The following is a 21,039-nucleotide window of genomic DNA, read 5'->3' as shown; positions in this document are numbered from 1 at the left end:
TAAAAACATCAGAGGAATAAACACCAGGAAGGGAGAATAGTTATTTAAGTTAAGCACCAGTGTGGACCCAAGAATAAATGGATATAAACTGGCCATCAACAAGTTTAGGCTTGAAATTAGATGATGATTTCTAACTATCAGAAGAGTGAAGTTCTAGAACAGCCTTCTAAGCGGAGCAGTGGGGGTAAAAAACCTAACTGGCTTCAAGTCTGAGCTTGATAAATTTATGGTATGATGGGACTGCCTAGAATGGTGTGTAAACGGATTTGCAACTGCTAGCAGCAAATATCCCCAAAGGCTGGTGATGGGACACTAGATGGGGAGGGATCTGAGTTACTACAGAGAATCCTTTCCCAGGTGTCTTGCTGGTGGGTCTTGTCCACATGCTCAGGGTTTAACTGATCACCACATTTGGGGTTGGGAAGGAATTTTCCCCCAAGTCAGATTGGGAGAGACCCTAGGAGTTTTTCTCCTTCCTCTGCAGCATGGGGCACAGGTCAATTGCAGGATGTAAACCATGTAAACAATGGATTCTCTGTAACTTGAAGTCTTCAGAAGACTTCCATAACTCAGCCAGAGGTTATAGGTCTATTACAGGAATGAGTGGGCAAGATTTTGTGACCTGTGATGTGCAGGAAGTCAGACTAGATGATCATGATGGTCCCTTCTGGCCTTAAAGTATATGAGACCTAAGGGCTTGAAATGCCCTTTCCAACTCTGTGATTGATCTGTGATTCTGTAAAGCAAGCGGGTTCATTGGAGGGGGAGGAGTACACGCAGTGAGATTCTGAAAAAGCCACTTTATTACTAGTCCTGATGTACAGAAAATGCAAAGCAAAAATGAAAACAGGTGCTAAAGCATCTCTGATATTTTTTTTAATCATCTCACTCTGCTCCTTTGTCATTTCAAGCACAGGGCAGCACAGCCAAGATAATTCACGCCTTCCTAGTGCAAGAGCATCTTACACAATGTGAGAGCTGCAAAACAGTAACTTCCAGCTGGAAGTTATTATATGCCTGTGGTGCAGAGGCCTGTGAAACCACAGGAAAGAGTACGCAAGAAGAAGAGCTGACCCTTTCTGAAGTGCAAGGCATTTCAATCTAATAACTGCATAGAGCAGATATATTTGGAGCTATTATAAACCAATACCTCCCCAAACACAAGCTAGAAACTCAGACAACCCAGTAAGATGATTCAGGTGAGTCAAAAATCTCCATTTAGAATATACTCGAAACACCTCATAATCAAAGGTCGCCTGCAGAGCACTGGGCTTCTGCCCTCCTTGCTTCTTTATGATAGTTAAAGACCACCTGAAGGGATGTTTAAGTGTTTTTCTGTCTGGGTTTTACGTGTGAAATATTGAGTCTCTTATCCCCTGGATTGTTAGAGAAGTGGATTTAAGAGCATGTGTGTTGTGAGTTTTCACACCTTGACTGCGGGTGCTGAATTTTTAACAAGGGCTATCTTTCTGCAAGCCATTCATTTGTCATTTGAGTTAATTAGGTCTTACTGAAAACAAAAGAAACCCAAGGAGGTTTAGACAATCTGACTGAACTCTTCTTCACCCTTGCTTACTCAGTCTCTTCGCTCTTGTGAGTGTACAATTTCACTAGCTCTCAAGTTGCTACACAGTCTACCAGGTAGATAAAGTAAGAAGTTCTAATGTATAACAGAACAGGGAAAAACATCCCTTTTAAAAAACAAAGAAATCTTTCAAGCCTTCTTTTTAAGTGGTCATAAAGAAGCAAAAAGGGTACAAACCGTTTTTTTGCAGGTCACTTTTAGCCGCTGGATTGTTTTAACTAAGCACAGACATGCTGAGGATCAAGAGGTTATGGAGGAGGGGCAATTCTACTGATGAAACACACAAGCAGGCAGAGCCCACCCCCCATCATTCACATTGCATATAGTCATACCCCGCACACTAACACAACTCCCCCCATATTTATACTTGGGGAACACAGAGACTGGGATGTGGAGACACCCCTGCCCAGAGGCACATGGAAATGGGGTGAGATATGGTTTCTTGTGCCCCCCGCCGCCCCTCCCCACACACAGATCCAACCACCACCTGATCCAAATCTTCTGTCTGTAGGGTAAGTTCAACCAGCACTATCCCCTACACACAATGCAAGAGGCTTTTTCAGCTGTGTAATGTAAATCATACCTCCTTTTGTCGCTAAGATCTCGGGCACTGTCTCTGAAAGAGAGTGACAAATTAGTGATGCATTGTTATGCTGCATAGGAAAAAAGCAATCAGTGTAGACTTTATGGGAAGGCTATTGTTATCTATCCTGGGTACAATTTTCAAAAGCACCTAGTGACTAAGTCTCAATGATTTTCAATGACAGTTAGTTTCCTACGTCAATTAGGTGCTTTTGAAGAAGTTAGCCTCTCTCTATACTCTGTTGTAAATGCCTGTAGAAGGCCATGCACGCTAATAGGTGATGCCATTTCCGACCCCTACAGCACAAGGCTAGTAGAAGGGAGTGGAAACCAGCTTCAGCACCAGTTGGACAGTTAGAGCAAGAACCTAGATAACAAGAACAAATATTAATTATAAGAAGATAAGAATGGCCATACTGGGTCAGACCAATGGTCCATCTAGCCCAGTATCCTGTCTTCCAACAGTGGTCAATGCCAGATGCTTCAGAATGAATAAACAGAACAGGGCAACTATCGAGTGATCCATCCCCTGTTGTCCAGTTCCAACATCTGGCAGTCAGAGACGTAGGGACACTCAAAGCAAGGGCTTATATCCCTGGCCATGTTGCCTAAGAGCATTGATGGATCTATTCTTCATAAATTTATCTAATTCTTTTCTGAACCCAGTTATACTTTGGGCCTTCACAACATCCCCTAGCAACGAGTTCCACAGGCTGACTCTGCATTGTGTGAAGAAATACTTCCTTTTGTTTGTTTTAAACCTGCTGTCTGTTAACTTCATTGGGTGACCTCTGATTCTTGTGTTATGTGAAGGGATTATTATAACACTTAACAATGGCTTCCATTTTTACAGATGTAATTGTATGTCCACATATCAGAGGGGTAGCCGTGTTAGTCTGGTTCTGTAGAAGCAGCAAAGAATCCTGTGGCACCTTATAGACTAACAGACGTTTTGCAGCATGAGCTTTCGTGGGTGAATACCCACTTCTTCAGATGCAAGTCATCTGAAGAAGTGGGTATTCACCCACGAAAGCTCATGCTGCAAAACGTCTGTTAGTCTATAAGGTGCCACAGGATTCTTTGCTGCTTCTGTATGTCCACAGTTCATGGTGGGCATAAAATTGTTCCTCCAAAAGAAAAGAGGCCAAGCAGAATGTCCTTGCAAAATCTGCCTCTAAAGATCCGTTTCCTAATCCTTTTTTGTATTATGTCTCTGTGGTGAATGTCACGTACTACTTCAGGCTGTTTCCTGGGTTCCAGCTCAGACACTGACTTTATTAAAACATGGTGAGTATTTTTCAGCACTTGCTAGATTTTCTTTTTCTTATTCTGACCTTCCTTCCATCCCGGAGAGAACCTTTGCACTACCAAGTCTCAGTTAATTTCAGGCACCAGGGCTAGCCAAATAGGGCTCCTGAGACTCCAGTGGGGTACACGATCCTTTGATAACTTGTGGAAGGGAAGGGCATGACAAGATGCCCTTAAGCACTGTTCATCACAAAATAGCTTCTAATGTTTTGTGATTAGATCAGAACACTTTCACTGTGCATCTCTAATGTAGCTAGCACTTTTACTAATAACAATAGCTGGAGGATCAATGGACAGTGCTTCCAGGATAGACGACAACATAAACCTAATAATAATATCTAGGGCCATGTAAACTCTGGGATCGAAGTGTTTATTAGCCCCAAATACTGTTTATATGGTGTTAACAAGGAGCAGCTTAAGTTAATAATATTTTAGTTAGTGAGTGAATTACTGTATGCATAGAACACTTTGCACTATAAGTACTAAGTATTATCATTATCTGGAAGTACACTTAAGTTATTTATGAAGATGACTGCATAGAGATGGCTGCTGCTCTCTCCCTACCTGGTCTTGGTAAGACTGTGTAGAGTGCCTCCATACCACCATGAATATGATCTGACACATGGCAATGAAGCAACCATGTCCCAAGGTTCCCAACCACCATCTCCACCATTTCGAAGGTCCCAGGGAACAGATCCACAACATCTGCCCTGTAACTCTTGCCATTCTGTCAAAAAGGGAAGGGGTATGTTAGCATGCAATGGTTCATGTATCTTTAGAGAACTCTGGTCTAGAGTAACAAGGATCTGGAAACCTTGCTGATGCTACAGTAGTTGATAAGAATTGTAACAAAAAGTTACCAAAAGCAATTCCAAGGTCCTAAGTGGAAAAGGAATGTAACCTGCTAAAGCCTAAGCTTGAGCTTGGTTAGATAGAGAGATCAATGCAATACTGGGATCCCCTGGGTCTGCTTTGGGCATGTAAAATCATCTCCTCTTGCTGGTTACATGACAATGCTGCAAACATATCCAACTGCCTGAAGTTAGTTAAGGGGTCAAATGAATGTAATGGTATCCCAGCCCCAGCCTTCCCTTGCTGCTGGGCTCTGCAATCAGCAGGAGATTCTCACCCTGTATGTGAAGGTCTCGGCATGAAAATGGACTGTATGCACATCGATCTCCTGGCCCATTCCCAACAGGTACCAGTTCACCGAGTCTCCTTGGTGCATGGTCAGTCCAGGCAAGTTTGCATAGAGCTTCCCATTGATGGCTGTGGGGTAGACAACGTGTTGAGAAAGCAGAATGATGTGGATGATCAGGACCTCACATGTCAGTGCAAAAACAGTTTCCCTCAAGGCAGGTTAAACCTTTCAAAGCTCAACTAGGGTCAAGTAAATCAGACATTTGTCTCTTCTGTTGTGAGATTCCCCCACAGCATGATTTCCTGATGTTTTGTCCGTCACCTCCCAACTCAGCCACTGCACCTGCTTTTCAGCTGGGTTGCTGAGTCATAAAAAGGTCAAGTGACTTGTCCCAAGCGGATGCTATGTCAGTGACGTAGCTTGGCTAAATCTCAGAACTCTCCTCCTTCCTGCTCTTTTGCTTTTTTTACTGAAGAACATTCCATCTCCAAGAGCTGAAGGTAGCAGAAGCAGCTTGGTGCTTTTAAAGATCAGGCCATGTAAATATGATCTTTGTAGCCTAACCACAGTTACACATTTTTAAAGTCCACTGCCCACGCACTTATTGAGCAGTGGAAACATTACAGGTCCCCGTCAACAGGCAAATTCCAGCATACTATATGTTGTCGTACATTACTCTGAGGTGCTGGTCATTTGTAAATTGCTATTCAGTAGGATTTCATTTCACAATTAGCACAGCAACAATGAGAGCTGCACCTTGTCTGCAAATGAAATAAGGATCCAAAACAATGAAAGAGCAGCATAATAAAGCAAGGCAACACATAGGGAAATCTCCACTGAGGGCAATGGGAGAGGGTACGTGCTGAAGAGACATATTGTGAGGCCGGGAACTTCTGGCACCTGTACTTTTCTGTTCCGTCACTGTTGCTTGGATAATAGTAATGACTAGTTGTCACCTACATTCATCTGTGATTGGGGCCTTATAAATGCCACATTAATAGCAGCAACACAGGGCCTGATTCTGTGTGGTGCTGAGCACCACTAAAGCCAAAGGAAGCACTCAGCAGGAATCAGGCCCTTGTGTATTAGGCATCTGTCAGCCAATGCACAATGTACCTTACACAATTTAGCAATCTTAAATAACACCTACAACTCTAAAAGGAAATGGCTCCTGTCTGGATTTCTAATTCTGGTAGTAGGGCCAGAAGGTCAAGAACTCTCTTTCCCTATCTCGGTACCTTTGTCAATTAGGCCCATGCAAATGGCAAAGGCAGCTCTGAATGGGGCCCAGTAAAAGATGTGAAGTGAAGGCCACGCACCATGCATTTTGTTGCTTTCCACAAATTCTTCATCCTGCAGGTTGATTTTGCTCTGATTCCCATGTGCATAAGCTTTCACATTTTCCTCCAGGTACCATGACTGATTTTCATCAAAAACCAGGAATAGGAGTGCAAACTCCCTGTTGATGCCCTTCCTCCTCCCATCAGAGCCCAGCGCCCCTTTACGGCAGACCTTTAGGGGGCCTATCAGGCCACTGTACATATCCTAATAGAAAAGAGAAGAAAGTCGGAGGTGTTCAGAGATGGGGATTTTCCTCCCATCCCTCCTGCACACAGCACCACCACAATTCAGCACCTTGACTTGCTGCTCCCTGCAGTACTCTCCATAAAGTACATTGCAAGCCACTGAATAATCAATCCTGTGTGTGAAATGTAGTCTATTGGAAATAGTTAACAGAAACTACAAGTGCAGGGCTAGATGTTAGCAGTTAATTACTGCTGTGCATTGGGTGCAACATGGAGCTGTGACTCTCCTACTGACGGTACATGGGGACATTAAGCCACCCCTTAAAAGGTATGTGCATCTGCTCCATAGCTGGCCAACTCTATATGGCAGTGCAGAATGGCCTTACCACCTCCCTGATAGATGTGATAACACCGTATAAATATTTGAAGGGTGTTAACGCCAAGGAGTGGGAGGAATTATTTTATGAGGGACTATATTAAGAAAGGGAGAATTTAGGCTTAATGTCAAGATCAACAATGAGATCTATTCACCTGTCGAATTGTCTCCCTAAGGGAAATGGTGGAAGCTCTATCACATGGGACACCGCATTCTAAACTAGGCCAAACTCTAAAATATATCCTACAGGGAACAACCCCTGATTGTTTCCTAGGAGACTGTCTAGATGATCACTGAGGCTCTAACTTGTTTTATTCCATCTCTAACTTGTTTTATTCTAAGATTCCAACCATATTTTACCTTTACAGGATCCACCATAGAGTAGTAAACCCAAGAAACGCAGACAAAATCATTTGGTCCTGGACCGGATCTTTCAGGAACATCCCAGCGGTAAGTTACAATGTCACCTGAGAGACAAAAAGGAGTGACGGTGGTAGTAGTAGTTGCTATTTGTACTACAGCTGCAACTAGCAGCCCCAGCCCAGGGCCAGGATCTCTATATGCTATACAGACACAGAACAAAAACATGGTGCCTGCCCCAAAGAGCAACAGTATGGCAGTCTCGTGTACATTACAGATTCTTTCCCTGGTTGTGAACAATAGACTAGAGACTCTTTCCTCCCCTTACAAACAAAGGAGGTGGCATGATGGGGATGGGGAGTGGAAAAGGATCTGAACCCCAACTTATGGAAAATCACCTCACCTTTACCTGAATCACCCAGGACTAGCGCTCTCCAGGGAAATTTTGGCTCACTTCCTGGGAGACTCGGCGTGACCTTTGGAAGCTTTGAAGTATATTCACAGAGGTACCTGCCACTCTCCTTCAACTTTTTGTTATGCATTTTAAAAGTAGAAGCTGATTGAGAGTCTGGATGGCTTGGAGGGGCTGCGTAGTCCAGATACTGAGCCTGTGAGATGCCAGCTCCAGTCAAGCCCATGGTGGCAGTGACCAAAAGTTGTTACCTTGAGTGAGGGCTGTGCAGGGAAGTGAGTTGGTGGTCTCAGCAGTTCCTAGCAGACAGTTGTCCACATCATAAAAGAACATTATCGCAGCCCAATGTCACTAGCTGGTCCCCAGAGTGCTGGGGGATGGAGAGCCAGCACTTCAGTCACTATTAGCACCATTTAGGTTCCCGGCAAAGGCCTGATTAGTCAGGAGTGTGCCTGATTAGGCCGCACTGGGGTTAGGAAGCTAATGAGCTAATTAGCCCATTAATAGACAAGTGGTTTAAAAAGAGTTTAGGAAGGCAGAAAGAGAGGAAGAGAAAAAGAAGGCAAGGTAATACTGACAAAGGGCATTGGCAGAGCAGAGCTGCCTTACTTTCCCTGTCCCTATCCCTCCTATTTTGGAGAAGGGATTAGAAGGTGGGATACAGTTCAAAAGAGTGGGGACATTGCTATGTACTGATGGGGGGATTAAAACATTGTAAACTACCTGGTGGTGTTTACAGGCAAGAGGGTCTCAGAGAGGTCTGTGTTTGTGGACAATGGCAAAGAGAGCTCCTGAAGACCTTCCAGTGATTTCCCCGTCCCCCTGCCCTTGCAGAGAAATAGTCCTTGCTTGCCTGTTGATGGGCTAATTAGCCCATTAGCTTTCTAGTCCTAGTGGGGCCTAATAATCAGGCACACCCCAGATCACTCAGGCCTTCTCCAGAGGATCCTAACTGATGCTAATGGTGGCCAGATTGCTGGCTCAAGCTCCATCTCTTGGCACTCTGTCACAGTCCCTCTCATTTCTAGAGATGAACCCTCCAGGGTAGGGTGCACTGGTGGTGAGTAACCTGGAGGAGGGAATTTGCACTGCCGCTACCCAGGTTGTGTGCCTTCTGTGGCTAAAGAGAGGATGGTACTGTCCAGGGCTGCCAAGCCAGTACATTAGATGAACAATAAAAATACACTGAACATGAAAGGCTGGTTTCTATTCAGCTCCAATTACTTATCACATTAAAACAAACACACCAGAGTAACTTCTAGCCTCTTAGCTGGGACTTTTTAATGGGTTGAGTCATCATTGCCGTATAAACAGGAGTTAGCCCAACAAATAGCTGACTACTGGCTCACCAGGCTTTGCGGCTTCCACCTGTCCATCATTCCTTTCCAGTACCCCATGCGCATGAATGGAGTAGGCTTGTGTAGCATTGTTCTTAAACACAATGTTGAGGACATCTCCAACTTCTGCCCAGATAAAAGGACCTTGAGACAGGAAGATCATACTGTGAGCGCAGCTTCCATCAATGGCCAAAAGAGAGTATTTCTCTCTCTCATTTATTGAAATCACTTTAATGTAGGGGTGGGAGGTGAATTATTCATCACTATATCCCTTCCCCAAAGTAAAGAATCACAGTTAACACCACATTCAAGACGATCCTGAAAACTCTGATTGTGAACTCTTCAGGGCAGGGAACGTGCCTTGTTATGAGCACAGTGCCCAGCACAGTGGGACCCAGTTCTGATCTCTGAGTGCCACCATAATGCAAATGATTCATCATCATCATCCAACGGTCTGATTTAACCAGACCTGACAGTGTAAAATGGCCTGAAACCATGATGGCTCATAGCCATAGCCTGCTGTTTTAGATTGGATATGCTGCCTCACGTTGCTTGTGCTGTACTGAAATATCCTGGCGTGAGGCAGTGGAGCTCTTGCCTCCTTAGACTCTCATAAGAATCCACAGCATGCTCCTCTGCTTCACGGTGCCTGGGTCTTTCTTTAATGATGCTACACAGAGGGGTTTCTTTTGCACTTGGAGATTTCCATCCATAGCTCTCAAAGTGCTTTACGAAGGTAGGGTTTATCCCTATTGTACAGTATCAGAGGGGTAGCTGTGTTAGTCTGGATCTGTAAAAGCAGCAGAGAGTCTTGTGGCACCTTATAGACTAAGAGACGTATTGGAACATGAGCTTTCGTGGGTGAATACGAAGTGGGTATTCACCCACGAAAGCTCATGCTCCAATACGTCTGTTAGTCTATAAGGTGCCACAGGACTCTTTTCCCCTATTGTACAGATGAGGGGGAACAGATGTGAGAACTGCCTTGGTCACAGTCACACAGCCAGTCAGAGGCAGAGTCAAACCCAGCTCTCCCAAGTCCCAGTTCCTTGGCTCATTCTTCAGGACTAAGTCTCAGCCCTGTCCGAGTGAGAGATGCACCACTCAAATAATTGCTTACCCAATATCCCTAAATGCTCCTCATCGCTGGTCCTGTTCTTGGGTATTCTGAATGTCCCATCAGTGTATTCCCTGTAAATTGCCTTCTTGTACTTGGAGCCCAGAAGTCCATTCTCATTGCTCAGAAATTGGTTGCCATAGCTGAGAAATGCAGAGTGCTGTTACGTTAACACTGCTCTGTTTGCATTAAAGAAACACCACTTCTCTGTGGGCAGAGGGTTCATTAACTGAACCAGTTTCCTCCCCAAAGAGTCCCCAGTTTCATATGACATCAGCTGAGGGAGCTGAATGGCTCTGGGAGTTGGTAAGAGGATACAGAGCCACACACTTCCAAGCCACCCATTGGACTCTTGTCTCGGGATGATAGTGATCAAAGTTACCACATTCCCTTATGAGGAGTGGCTGCTCGCTGGCTTACAGGAAGGGTGTTAGGGGAAGATCAGTCTATTTGGTGGTGGACAGATGTCTGCATCAAAAAACCACCACCTCAGCTGGCACCAGTGAGCACCCAGTAATGAAAATGGGCCACAGAGACAGAATTTCCCTCTCACATACAGATATGCAGGGAGCTGCAGAATACAGGGAGGAAAAACACTGCCAATGTTTGGATTAAAGGGGATAATTGGCCCCCGAACCCCTGATGAGGACTGTCTGCAGTACCATGGCATGGTCAGCCAGTATCCATCCAATCAGCAGAGGTTTGGCTCTCTCCAGTAAAAAGCCGCTTCCCCTGTTTGAATGGGTTTTACAAAGTTTGCCTGAAGGTGCCACAGGTTTCCCCAAGGTGCCCTCTTTACCTTTCCTGCCCAGAGATGTTGTGGTGTTCCAGCTCCCAGCTGCGATCTGGTGAGTAGTCCCACTCCACCTCTTGTGCCATGATGTAGTGTGTCCGCACCTCCTCGTATTGGGGGTCAGGAACAGGTGCTCCTTTGCCACACTTTGAGACAGAGTAACGCGCCTTCATCCCAGACTGGTAATGGTTGCTAGTCTGACAGTAGATCTCAAAAGTGCCTAGGGGCATCATAAACAAAAAGATCAGCTCTAAAGATCTAAGCAAGTCCTTTCCTTACTATGTGAGATGAACCGGGAAATAGCTGTATTATTTCGTATGAATATGGTGCATACCTCTGTGTGTCTCTTTATGAGGTGTGTCTTGCTGTGGGGTCAGATCGAGAGTTGTTGTTAGAGGAGCCAAGCAGGAAGGCAAAATAATGGCCTAGGTAAGGAACATCCCAGCAAGCACTCACACACCAGCCAAGTTATTGGCTGTAAAGAAACTACCTGCTTGGTGCCAACAAAGTTACACAGCTGTTTTGCCAAGCATGAAAAGAGAGAGATCAAAAGCCTGGGATAAACTGGACCTACCTGAGCTATAGCTGGAGATGCTAAGCTTAGGTATGATAAGATGCATATGTGACCTTTTTGTTTTTAAGTCATTTTCCTACATGCAGTGTTCCCTTTGGCAAATCAGTACTTTGTTTTGAAGAAGTTCTTTCCGTGTCACTGCAAATTTATCCTGTCACAGGCTGCCAGAGTGAGAGGACTGACCGGTGTCAAAATCAGTTGGGCCTGTCAGGTTAAGACAGTTGGGAAATGACTGCTACAGCCCAACGATCTAGTAGTTTATTAATGGTATGGCCGGGTGGTTCCACCCAGAGTGAGGGGCAGGAAGCCGGTGCTGTCCCTGCAGGGGTGCACTCAAGAGGAAGTGAAAGGGGTCTAAAGTGCAGCTCATCCTGTAACTCTGACACCGCTTGTAGACAAATCAGCATGAGAGAACAAATATTAACATTTGAGATAGCTCATTGGGCATCAGGGAAGTTGTGCAGGCATCTACCTTCATGATCAGGCTGCATGAGGGCAGTAGCAAACGTGTGAGGGAACAGATTGGTTGCATCTCTCCTCATCCCATTCATCTGAATAGTGTTTCCTTGGAATGCGGCTCCATGCACATCTGTGTCAGTGCCCAGACCCAGAAAGTGCCAAGACACAGTGTCCCCTTTACATACTTCCAGCTTGGGCAAGTTATAGAACATAAATCCATTAATGGCTGCAACAGAAAAGAATTAAAACCACACAGTTACACACATACCTACAATGTAGGGCAACCTATGGGAATTGCATATTGCTGTGTATTCCTCAGTACAGCTCACCAGCAATTCACCCCTGGTATTTGCTTGAGTCATGCTTTTGGGCACAGCAGGACCTCATGTCCCATGACCCATTCTCCAAGACATTGCTATGTAGAGAATTATCAAAAGAGGTGCCTTTGATGCAAATCAGAAATTTAATTCCCAAGTCCACCTGATCTCTCTCTCTCTCTCTCTCTCTCTTTCTCCCCCCATGGCATGTCCAAGGTACCGGTATTGGGATCCTTAGGTGCCATGGCAGTAGTTAGCTATTCCAGAGTTTTTACGACCAGTTAAAGATGGACCCACGCCTCATAGTTCTGTCCTCACTGCCTATGTAAGAGAGAGCACAGGGCCATACCATGCATCCTGTTGGACTCCTTGAAGCCTTCATCCTTTTTCACGAAAGCTTCTTCCGTTCTCAAATAGTATTTTATATTTGCAGGTAAATACCAGCTGAGGTTCTCATCAAATACACTGAACAGGAGGTAAAATTCCTTGTCGATCCCTTTCTACAATAATAATCACAATAATGGTCATTCATTTTAAAAACACACAGATCACCCACACCCATTAACTGTTGAAGTACATGCTGCTTTGCATGATGGCAATTTCTAATTTTTTGTTTCTTAAGTTGTCCACTTCCACCTCGTAGAGGCCAAATGCTGATCTCTTTACTCATGCTGAGTAGCACTTACTTTACAAGTGCAGAAAGGTTCTTCTCAGCATGAGTAAAGGGATCAGAATTTTTCCCAGACTGAAAAGTCATTCTCTCCTTCCCCCACAATCCATAGATTCAGGTGTTGGACACTCCCCACCAGTTTCCAATGGGGTCAAAATCAGAACACTCTCCACTATGCAGGGTCTGGAGCTGGGCCCACCTCACTCCTCCCTAATACAAGATCAGAATCCTGATTTTTTTCCTACCATCAAGCCTTGAAAACTTTGTTGAGTCCAGTTTGAACTGACAAGCAACGAGACTTCCACAACTTCTATTGAGGAATCTATTCCACACACTAATATGTTTCCCTGTTAGGAGAGCTTTGCTGATATTTAGCCAAAACTTCCATTTGCTCAGTTTCCTCCCCTTATTCTTAGTAATACCTCCTTGGACCACTCTTAATTATTTGACACAAGGATTTATTTACACACCCTCAAATACCTGTACATTGTTTATCATTATAATCTCCCCTCCACCAGCCAAGTTATACATAGTTTAATCTTTCCTCAAAATCAAACTCTCCTGCCCCTTAATCAGGTTTGCTGTCTTCTGAACTCCATCTAGTTTAGCCACATCATTCTGATCCAGAAAGCAAGATCTTCAAGGGAGGCTTTTAAAGCAGCTGCTTCACAAAGTCACCAGCAACTCCCCAATCCACATTACAATGTATTCACAATCATGCAGCTAGTTTTGTCTTCTGCTGCCCCCTGTTTGTCAAATGTGGGCCTGTTACTTCAGTGCTGTCAGTGCTTCCTGTTCCCTTGTGTACTCATTGTGCTACCTTGGCAACACCGGTGCAAAAGTGATGACCATTTCTTCATTAAATTCCAAGGCAAAGTGTTAGTCAGCCCTAGGATTTCACTTATCTCCACATCACAAAAGCCTGCAGAACACCACCCATTTTATGTGCTTTTGTTGTAAAATCACCCCTTCATTTGAGTTCTTCTCAAAATGGGCTGAGTTTAGAGTAGAACCTAGCTCCACTTGAAACTCAAAATGTTCCATCTTTCAAGCAAAAATTGCACAACCCTTTAGCAAAGACGGGACTGTTTTCAACTTAGTATGAAAATGATTTTCAATATTTTCAATTTTGTGGTGAATTTTTCACACACCTCTCATTAATAATAGGAAGAAGAGGAAGAAAAAGAATAGGGCATTCTGCCCTATGTATATTAGGACAAATGTATCCTTGTGTAATCCCATAACTGTCAGTATAGGGTCAGACCAAGGATTTTGACAAAATCCACCTAAATGCAAAAGGTTTCCCTTAAATTGAACCCCAAGATTAGATTAGTCAAAGATTAGTCAAATACCTCAGGAATCCAATGTGTTAGGCTTCTCTCATAAGACACTTTGATGCACGAATTTGGCATGGTTGAAGCAGCGCACGTATTCTGCCTAGATGCTTTTATTCTAATCTGTGGGCCTCCTCCACCCATGTATTTTTAATTATATTTCAGTTACCAGGGTTTTATTGGGGTCTCCTTTCTCCAGTTATTTCTTCACCATAGGACGAAGAGCCTGAATCATTGCAGTGGGAGAGCTGACTGTACCTGCTTGTTGCTGGTGTTGAGAGTCCCAGGTCTGCAGATCACCAGAGGGCCCACTAAGCCGGAACTGGTATCTTGGATGGGATTTATCGCAGAGGAGTACATCCAGGTCAGGCAAGGAGGGTCACTGGCAGTGGGTCCAACATGCTGTGGTACAGTCCAGTGGTATGTGAAGTTATGGAGAGGCTCAACTGAAGCCCCATTCCATGACAGACCTTTAAAACACAAGATGCTGATATGTATTCATGTATACAGCCCCTTTTGCAAGCTCTGCAGCACTTCAGTGTCATCTGCTACTGTGATTCATTTCACTCACCACCAAAGGACAGCCACCTCTGGGGTAGAATGGGGTAGCCATCATATATCTCAGAATTGAAATACAGTAGGGACATATTTATATATTACTGGACATACATGTGTGGGCAAATTTATTGTAGGTGTCATGACAGAGGTGGGCCTGATGGCATGAAATAAAGAAATATATCCAATTAAATCTTCAGGAGAATTTTGGCAGGTGGAATATAGCTACCCGAATTACAGTGTGACCAGGGATATATCTCTGCTCTTGAAACAAGCATCATGGGATCTTTAGGGGCCAGAAATGGTCAGCACCATGATTTCATCTCTTCTCCAAGAGACAGTACCTCCAGCACCACCTCCTCTGTGATGCCACGCTGGGCAGTGGTTCAGTGATAGGTCAAAAGGAAGAACATCACCTACTGCATCACCAGCCCCACTTCTCATGGTACACTAGCCGAGCAGGCCCTGCTTTGCTCAGCTAGCAAGGTCGGAGAAGACCACCACCCAATGGTGTGTGGCTGCAGACTGTGGAACCACACCACAGGGGTTGTCACTGCCTCAGTTTAGAAAGAGGGGGTGGGATGAAGTAACAAACCGTCGTGGTACAGCGTTCCTTCCCACTTCTTTCCATAAAGCACACCATGGGGTTGGATACTGAAGGGCCAAGAGGCTTTATTAGCAAATGTCACCAAGAGAGTGTCTCCCACTTCGGCTTTTATCACTGGACCTGCACACGCAGAGAGAGAGAGGAGATAATGAAGTGATTTCCAAGATAACTGGACAAAGCAGGCTATCAATGGCCACTTTCTACCCAGAGTTCACAGCCACAGATGACTAACAACAATGGGCATAGCAGAAGCGCCAGCTGTCTGGTTTTGGCCATGCTAAGTAGGACTGCTGGCCCTTCGGGCAGACTGGCATTTGGGGCAGGGATGGGGGAACTATTTAAAGGTAAAATAGCTTGAAGTTTGACTGAGAGAATTCAGTGAAGCGGTTACTCCAGGCCCAAAAGGCTGGGATTAAATGGGAGGGAGAGGGAGAGCTACCCCCTTCTCCTTAGCTGGTGCAGTGATTTATGTCCTGTTCCTACTCACAACTCCCTGATCCTACTTTAAATCAGTGACCAAAGCTCCACTGACTTCAGTGGGACCGGATCAGGCCTTTCGTCTCCCTAATGGCCTCTATGAGAACTAACCGCAACCAGCCAGACTAATCAATCTATTACTTCGTCTAATCTGATCTACTCTACTCTGATCTGTCACATTCCTGTTGTGTCTCACACCAGAATATTATCTAGGCATCAAATGCTCAAATTATAGACAGTACTAAAATGTATTCAAAGGAATTAATGCTGTGCCCCTCCATGCATGATTCATTCGCTCTCCAAGTCCCACTCCTTTTGTCTCGGCATTATCTGATCACAAAGAGCATTGCCAGCTCCTCCCGGGAAGAAGTTTCTAAGCAGAAAGTGGAGTTTGCATTGTGTCCTGAAGACGCAGTCAGAAACACATAATCAGAAGCTCAGTCAGACCAGCTCTTTGCTGTGATTTGTTTAGTTAGAGATAGGGGTATAATGTGTTCCTTGCCCCTTCCTGGTAGCTTCCAAAGGTGGTTGTGGCAGAACAATACTGGGTCCCCACCAATCTCAAGACCACCCCATCACCCCCCAGTATAGGTCTTCCTTGCTCTAAAGAGCTGCATTGTAATGTCATGCAGGAAACACCTCCACCACAGAAGTTATAACTCCTAGGAATTATGGGACAGTGCCAGCCAATCAGCATTTTTGGTGCTGCTAGATCATTCTAAAAGGTGTTGTAAGAGGGTTTATGTTGCCAGACAATCCCTACCAAGTATCCCAAGATACGTCTCTTCTTCTGACCGTTGTTTTTCTACCCGGAATGTTGAATCAGTATATTCCACATACTTGGCCTTCCAGTAGGTTCCCCCAATCCGGCTGGCGCTATGCTTGAAGAACTGCTCAGAAGAGCTAAACACAGAGAACAAATTTCATGTCCTTTTACAAAAAGGCAAATTCCCCTGCCCCCATCAGGGCAGTGACAGCAGCAGCTCTCAGCTCTGCAGCCCTTCAAATTGAGTCAAAACCTCTGATTTTGAAAACCCAGCAGTGCCAAGTATAATAATGCCGTTAGGTAGCACTTTTTATCCGGGAGTGTGACAAAGCCCTTTACAAACTGATAGACAGACTTTATGTAGGGATCAGCTCGCTCTTCCCAGGAACGCGGTCCACTCTCTGGTGGAACATGGCCGCTGTTTAATAGCTATACAGCAATTCTGTACAACAGTTTGGGGTCAGGATGTACAGAATAGTATATCCAAAGGAAACTGCAGTACTGACTCAGAGGGAAAGATGCCCTCTATTGAATCAACACCACTTCAACAACACTTTCCATGGAGGTCTCAGGAAAGCACTACGAGAATTGGGATGTTTTGGGTAGTGTCAATCCTAACTCTAAAAGAAACACACATGAAATGAAAAGAGACTAATCCCCTCCCCTGCATTCCAAAATGTGCCCTCCAAGAGAAGCAGCAGAGTCTGGTGGAGAGAGCACAGAGCCTGGGACTCTTGAGCTCCAACCACAGCTCTGCTACTGTGTGGTGTGTTGGGCAAGTCACTTAACCACTGTGCATTTCAAGTTTTCCCATGTGTAAGAAATGGGCCTGACATTTACCACCTTCCAGGGATGGGTGTGAGAATTCATTAGTTTCTATTTGCAATGTGTTCTGAAAATATTAAACACCCTTATATGTGCTAAATATTATTTCAGCTGTTCGGAATGAAAGTATGTAAAACCCTCAAGAGAGCTATTTATTTCAATCGCTCTGCATTTGCTGCTAGATTTCACATAGAAGGCTAGATGGAAGCTCAGTGTAAATCTGTAGTCCACCTATGCCACCCTGTGTCTGCCACGGGACTTGCTTTTTTAATCGTACCTACATTCTTTTATCAAACTTGCAGGCTTCTTGCTAAATCAGGTACAGTGAGTAGAGATGGAACTTGGAGGCAACTGTGCTGTGTCCCTCAACTGTACAGCATGCTGGGACACCTGGAAGCTTTGTGAATGTATGTAATGTGAATTGCATGTTAAACCATTCCGTTGAAAAAGGCGTTCCAAGTTTCCTTGAGAGCGTTTCTGTCAAGCTCGTATTCCAGACAATGGCTACAGATTTAATACAGTGCCTTGCATGCAAAAACCCTCTTACCTGCCTGGCTCCTGCAGACTTTTCCCAGTGCTCTGGTCAAGCCCCGAGGGGCCATAATTCCACTGTACTTCCTTTGCAGCTATATAGTATTTCCGAACTGTCCCATTCATGAAGGACTCTGGAGTTTTCTGAGAACACTGTCTGACTTCATAGACCGCTTCCATTCCAGCTGCACATGGGAGAAGTAAATGCACACTTAACTCCTGTCTGCCACTCTGAATGGAAGGCAGACAGAGGACCTATTTCTACAGTGCACCACCCATTCCCTTTGCACAAGTCACTGAGCCCAGTTGTCCCAAATTGTGCATGGCTGGGAGCGAGTGTTTAGGCAATTGCTTCACAGGGGAGAGTTTTCTTTTTCAGCGGGCATGGGTTCCTATCATGAATACAAGACATTGCATTAGGGTGGTCGGTGGACAAAAATAGCCCTCAGCCACCCTCATGGGTACCATATAGGTACAGCCTGGAGAGACTACAGGTCCCAGCATGCAGTGCTCCACTTTGATGTAAAGCGCCTTCTGCAGCACCACCAGGTGCTCCAGTCCTGCGATATTCAGTGCTGAACAAGAGATGTCACATCTGGCATCTGTAGTCCCTGTAGGCTGCACCTGCATATTAAAGGCCAGGATGGCTGTAACTCACAAGTTTTATGCAATATAAGGGGAGCCATCAGATCAAACCATTGATTACCCAGCAGGGGAAGTCCTTTTACCATGGGACATTGCCCACAAGACTGGTCTGCTTCATCCCGTAGTGTCAAGGGGCCACAGTGGGGAAGTGATTGGGGGCCACAGGGTGCAGGACAGATTCCAGACTGTGCCTTACCTTGCAGGTGATTGTTGACCTGACAGCTCAGAAGCCATCTCCCGTTGTTACTGGGGATCATGTCAGCTGTAACAAAAGTGGCTGGAAAGAGGCTGGCCACGTCAGACCTGTGGCCTCTGATGGTGAGTGTCTGTCCATGGAAGAAGGCTGTGTGAACGTCAGTCTCACTGCCCATCCCAAAGAGGTGCCATGCCACGTGATCCCCAGCACACATTGTCATCTCAGGGAGGTTCCCATACACATAACCATTAATAGCTGTAAAACCAAGTGAATCAGAAGCAGAGATCAGGAAGGGGGTGGAGGTAGATTTCACCAGGGGCAGCTCCAGGCCCCAGCACGCCAAGCGCGCGCTTGGGGCGGCATGCCGCGGAGGGCGCTCTGCCGGTCCCCGGGAGGGCAGCAGACGGCTCCGGTGGACCTCCCGCAGGCACGCCTGCGGGAGGTCCACCAAAGCCATGGGATCAGCGGACTGCAGAACCAGTGGACCCTCCGCAGGCACGCCTGCGGGAGGTCCACCGGAGCCGCCTGCCACCCTCCCGGCGACCAGCAGAGCACCCCCCATGGCATGCCACCGTGCTTGGGGCGGCGAAATGTCCAGAGCCACCCCTGGGTTTCACAGCTCCATCCTGCAGGTCCCATTACAGAAACATGGGACATTCAGAAAACGGGTCTCAACAGAACACCTTTCCCTTCTCCTGCCCAATCCCGGTGAGCCTGCTTCCATAAATCATTTTCTAACATGGATCTTATTCTGGACATCAGATTAATGGCCACATGTTCACTAAAGGTAAAAGCCAAAACCCTGACAAAAATTATGATTGTTTTGATGGTGCTGATATGGCTGCCCCTATGATGGGGCATCTTTCAGCACAAGGTCTCACTGGCTTCTCAAACCATCCCTGCACACATCAGATGAGACTGCACTTCAGGGTATCAGGGAAGGAGCTCCCCAGGCATAGAATGACTGGGCAAAGCCAGTGTGAAAGGTGGCACCCACCATGCATTCTGTTGCTCACTTGGAACTCCTCATCTTCCTTATCAACAGATTCTGGGTCTGTGCAGAATGATGCAATATTCTCATCCAGGTGCCAGCTCAGGTTCTCATCAATCACGCTGAACATGAGAAAGAAATCAAGGTCCACGTCATGCCGTCTTTGAGATGTGCCAGTCAGAGCTCCTAGGGCAAGAGAGAGGATGAGTGATTTTCCAGCCCAGACTATCACTGAGGTCTGCCAATGCACCTCACCCTAGACCTGCAGTACTCCCTGCTATTCCATTCCTAAATTCCAATGTGTCTCACTTCTGATTTACAGCACCCCCTGCACTCCCGGATCTTTCAATAGTGTTGTCACTCTTGCTGAAATCCTGTAGGGTTTGGAGGAGGTTTGGGGGCTTTGTCTTTCTTTCTTTCTTTCTTTCTTTCTTAATATGTACAAATGGGGTCTTGAATTTCCACTTGTGCATTTGAACTGATTCACAGAGCTGAGAAGTTAATGTACTAACTCTCTAAGCCACAAAGAAATAACAATCAGAATCAATCTAGAAATTGAGAACTATCTCAGATTACATATAAGTTCCACGTGAACTAGAGAGCTGTCTAACAAAGCATCACTGCTTGCGTTACCATAAGTGAGATCATTGCAAAGTCTTCAGTATGTGTGAAGCTGTAACTCTGAGCTGTCGTTCCCCTGAGGTTTTACCTTCTTTGCATGTCAGTAATGGCCCAATCAACCCAGAAGCAATGTCCTTCGGTGCATCAGTGTGAGAGTGGTAGACCCAGGTCAAGCAGGTTGGGTCGTCAGCCACTGGGCTGTGATCTTCAGGGACAGTCCAAGTATATGTGTGATTCCCTCCTGGTGGAACAGCATCATCCTTCTTATGATCCTGTGAGGACACATCGGGGTACAGGGACCCTGGAATAATTGAGCAATCACAGCATCCATTCAATTTTGGCAGAGAGTATATAACATACAAACACGTACTGCATTTCTCACACTAGATACAGCACAGACAGCTGCAAGTTACTTTTACCACTTCTGTAGCACCTTTCAAATTAAGATTCACACCACGTAAGTAATGTAATCATCATTTTTCCAATGGGCAAATTGAGGCACAGGGAAGTTGTTAAGTGACTTTGCCCAGTTTGCTGGTGGCTGAACCAGAAAGGTGACTCATAGTCCCATGTTCTAAAAATTGCTTCTTTATATTCTCATCGGAAAACAGAGAACTGTGCTAAGTTTCAGTTCAAATCTGCAGTACCCCAGAAATAGTTCCTTTCTAAATTCCCTGGGACTATTTCAAACAGTGACTCTCTGTTTGAATGATATTCTATCACTCCTGTGGCACCTCAAGATTCATCACATTAAAGACATCTAAATATGCGTAGCACTATAATATAAACATTTATTAGCTACTAGCTTGCTGATCCTCAGCTGCTGTATTCAGGCAATGAGAGTGTTACTAAGACTGTGTTCTTTAGGAAGGAATTTGGACATTCTGTTAAGGAGTTCATGTTTGGAAAAAGTGCATCCATCTCAGATGGTACT

General features: G+C 45.3%; 1 protein-coding gene and 1 long non-coding RNA gene across 5 annotated transcripts in view; one reads left to right on the top strand and one right to left on the bottom strand.

Moving 5' to 3' along the window:
* LOC123377266 overlaps positions 1-14,223 on the top strand; it is a 60,915-nt gene extending 46,692 nt beyond the window's left edge. For 2 of the 3 annotated variants that reach the window (XR_006582151.1, XR_006582150.1), the window contains 2 exons: positions 6,887-6,968; positions 14,091-14,223. This is a non-coding gene — a long non-coding RNA (uncharacterized LOC123377266). Of the gene's footprint in view, positions 1-3,331; positions 3,455-6,886; positions 6,969-14,090 lie in introns of those variants that run through there. The other variant, XR_006582149.1, reaches the window with a different exon arrangement.
* The window catches only part of HEPH (hephaestin), a 34,625-nt gene that overhangs the window by 2,590 nt on the left and 10,996 nt on the right, over positions 1-21,039 (bottom strand). For both annotated transcript variants that reach the window (XM_045029933.1, XM_045029934.1), the window contains exons 5-21: positions 20,194-20,406; positions 19,491-19,670; positions 18,494-18,748; positions 17,669-17,837; positions 16,294-16,433; positions 15,042-15,173; positions 14,150-14,361; positions 12,237-12,387; positions 11,584-11,796; positions 10,544-10,757; positions 9,748-9,887; positions 8,640-8,771; positions 6,879-6,985; positions 5,936-6,161; positions 4,605-4,744; positions 4,040-4,202; positions 2,169-2,201 (exon numbers count right to left, since the gene is read on the bottom strand). In XM_045029933.1, the coding sequence (XP_044885868.1) occupies positions 2,169-2,201; positions 4,040-4,202; positions 4,605-4,744; positions 5,936-6,161; positions 6,879-6,985; positions 8,640-8,771; positions 9,748-9,887; positions 10,544-10,757; positions 11,584-11,796; positions 12,237-12,387; positions 14,150-14,361; positions 15,042-15,173; positions 16,294-16,433; positions 17,669-17,837; positions 18,494-18,748; positions 19,491-19,670; positions 20,194-20,406 (2,820 nt within the window). The remainder of the gene's footprint in view (positions 1-2,168; positions 2,202-4,039; positions 4,203-4,604; positions 4,745-5,935; positions 6,162-6,878; positions 6,986-8,639; positions 8,772-9,747; positions 9,888-10,543; positions 10,758-11,583; positions 11,797-12,236; positions 12,388-14,149; positions 14,362-15,041; positions 15,174-16,293; positions 16,434-17,668; positions 17,838-18,493; positions 18,749-19,490; positions 19,671-20,193; positions 20,407-21,039) is intronic.

Source organism: Mauremys mutica, chromosome 9, assembly GCF_020497125.1.
Source record: "Mauremys mutica isolate MM-2020 ecotype Southern chromosome 9, ASM2049712v1, whole genome shotgun sequence".
NCBI lineage: Eukaryota > Metazoa > Chordata > Testudines > Geoemydidae > Mauremys > Mauremys mutica.
The sequence above is the reverse complement of the archived record's forward strand: the minus strand, read 5'-3'. Positions and strand labels throughout refer to the sequence as shown.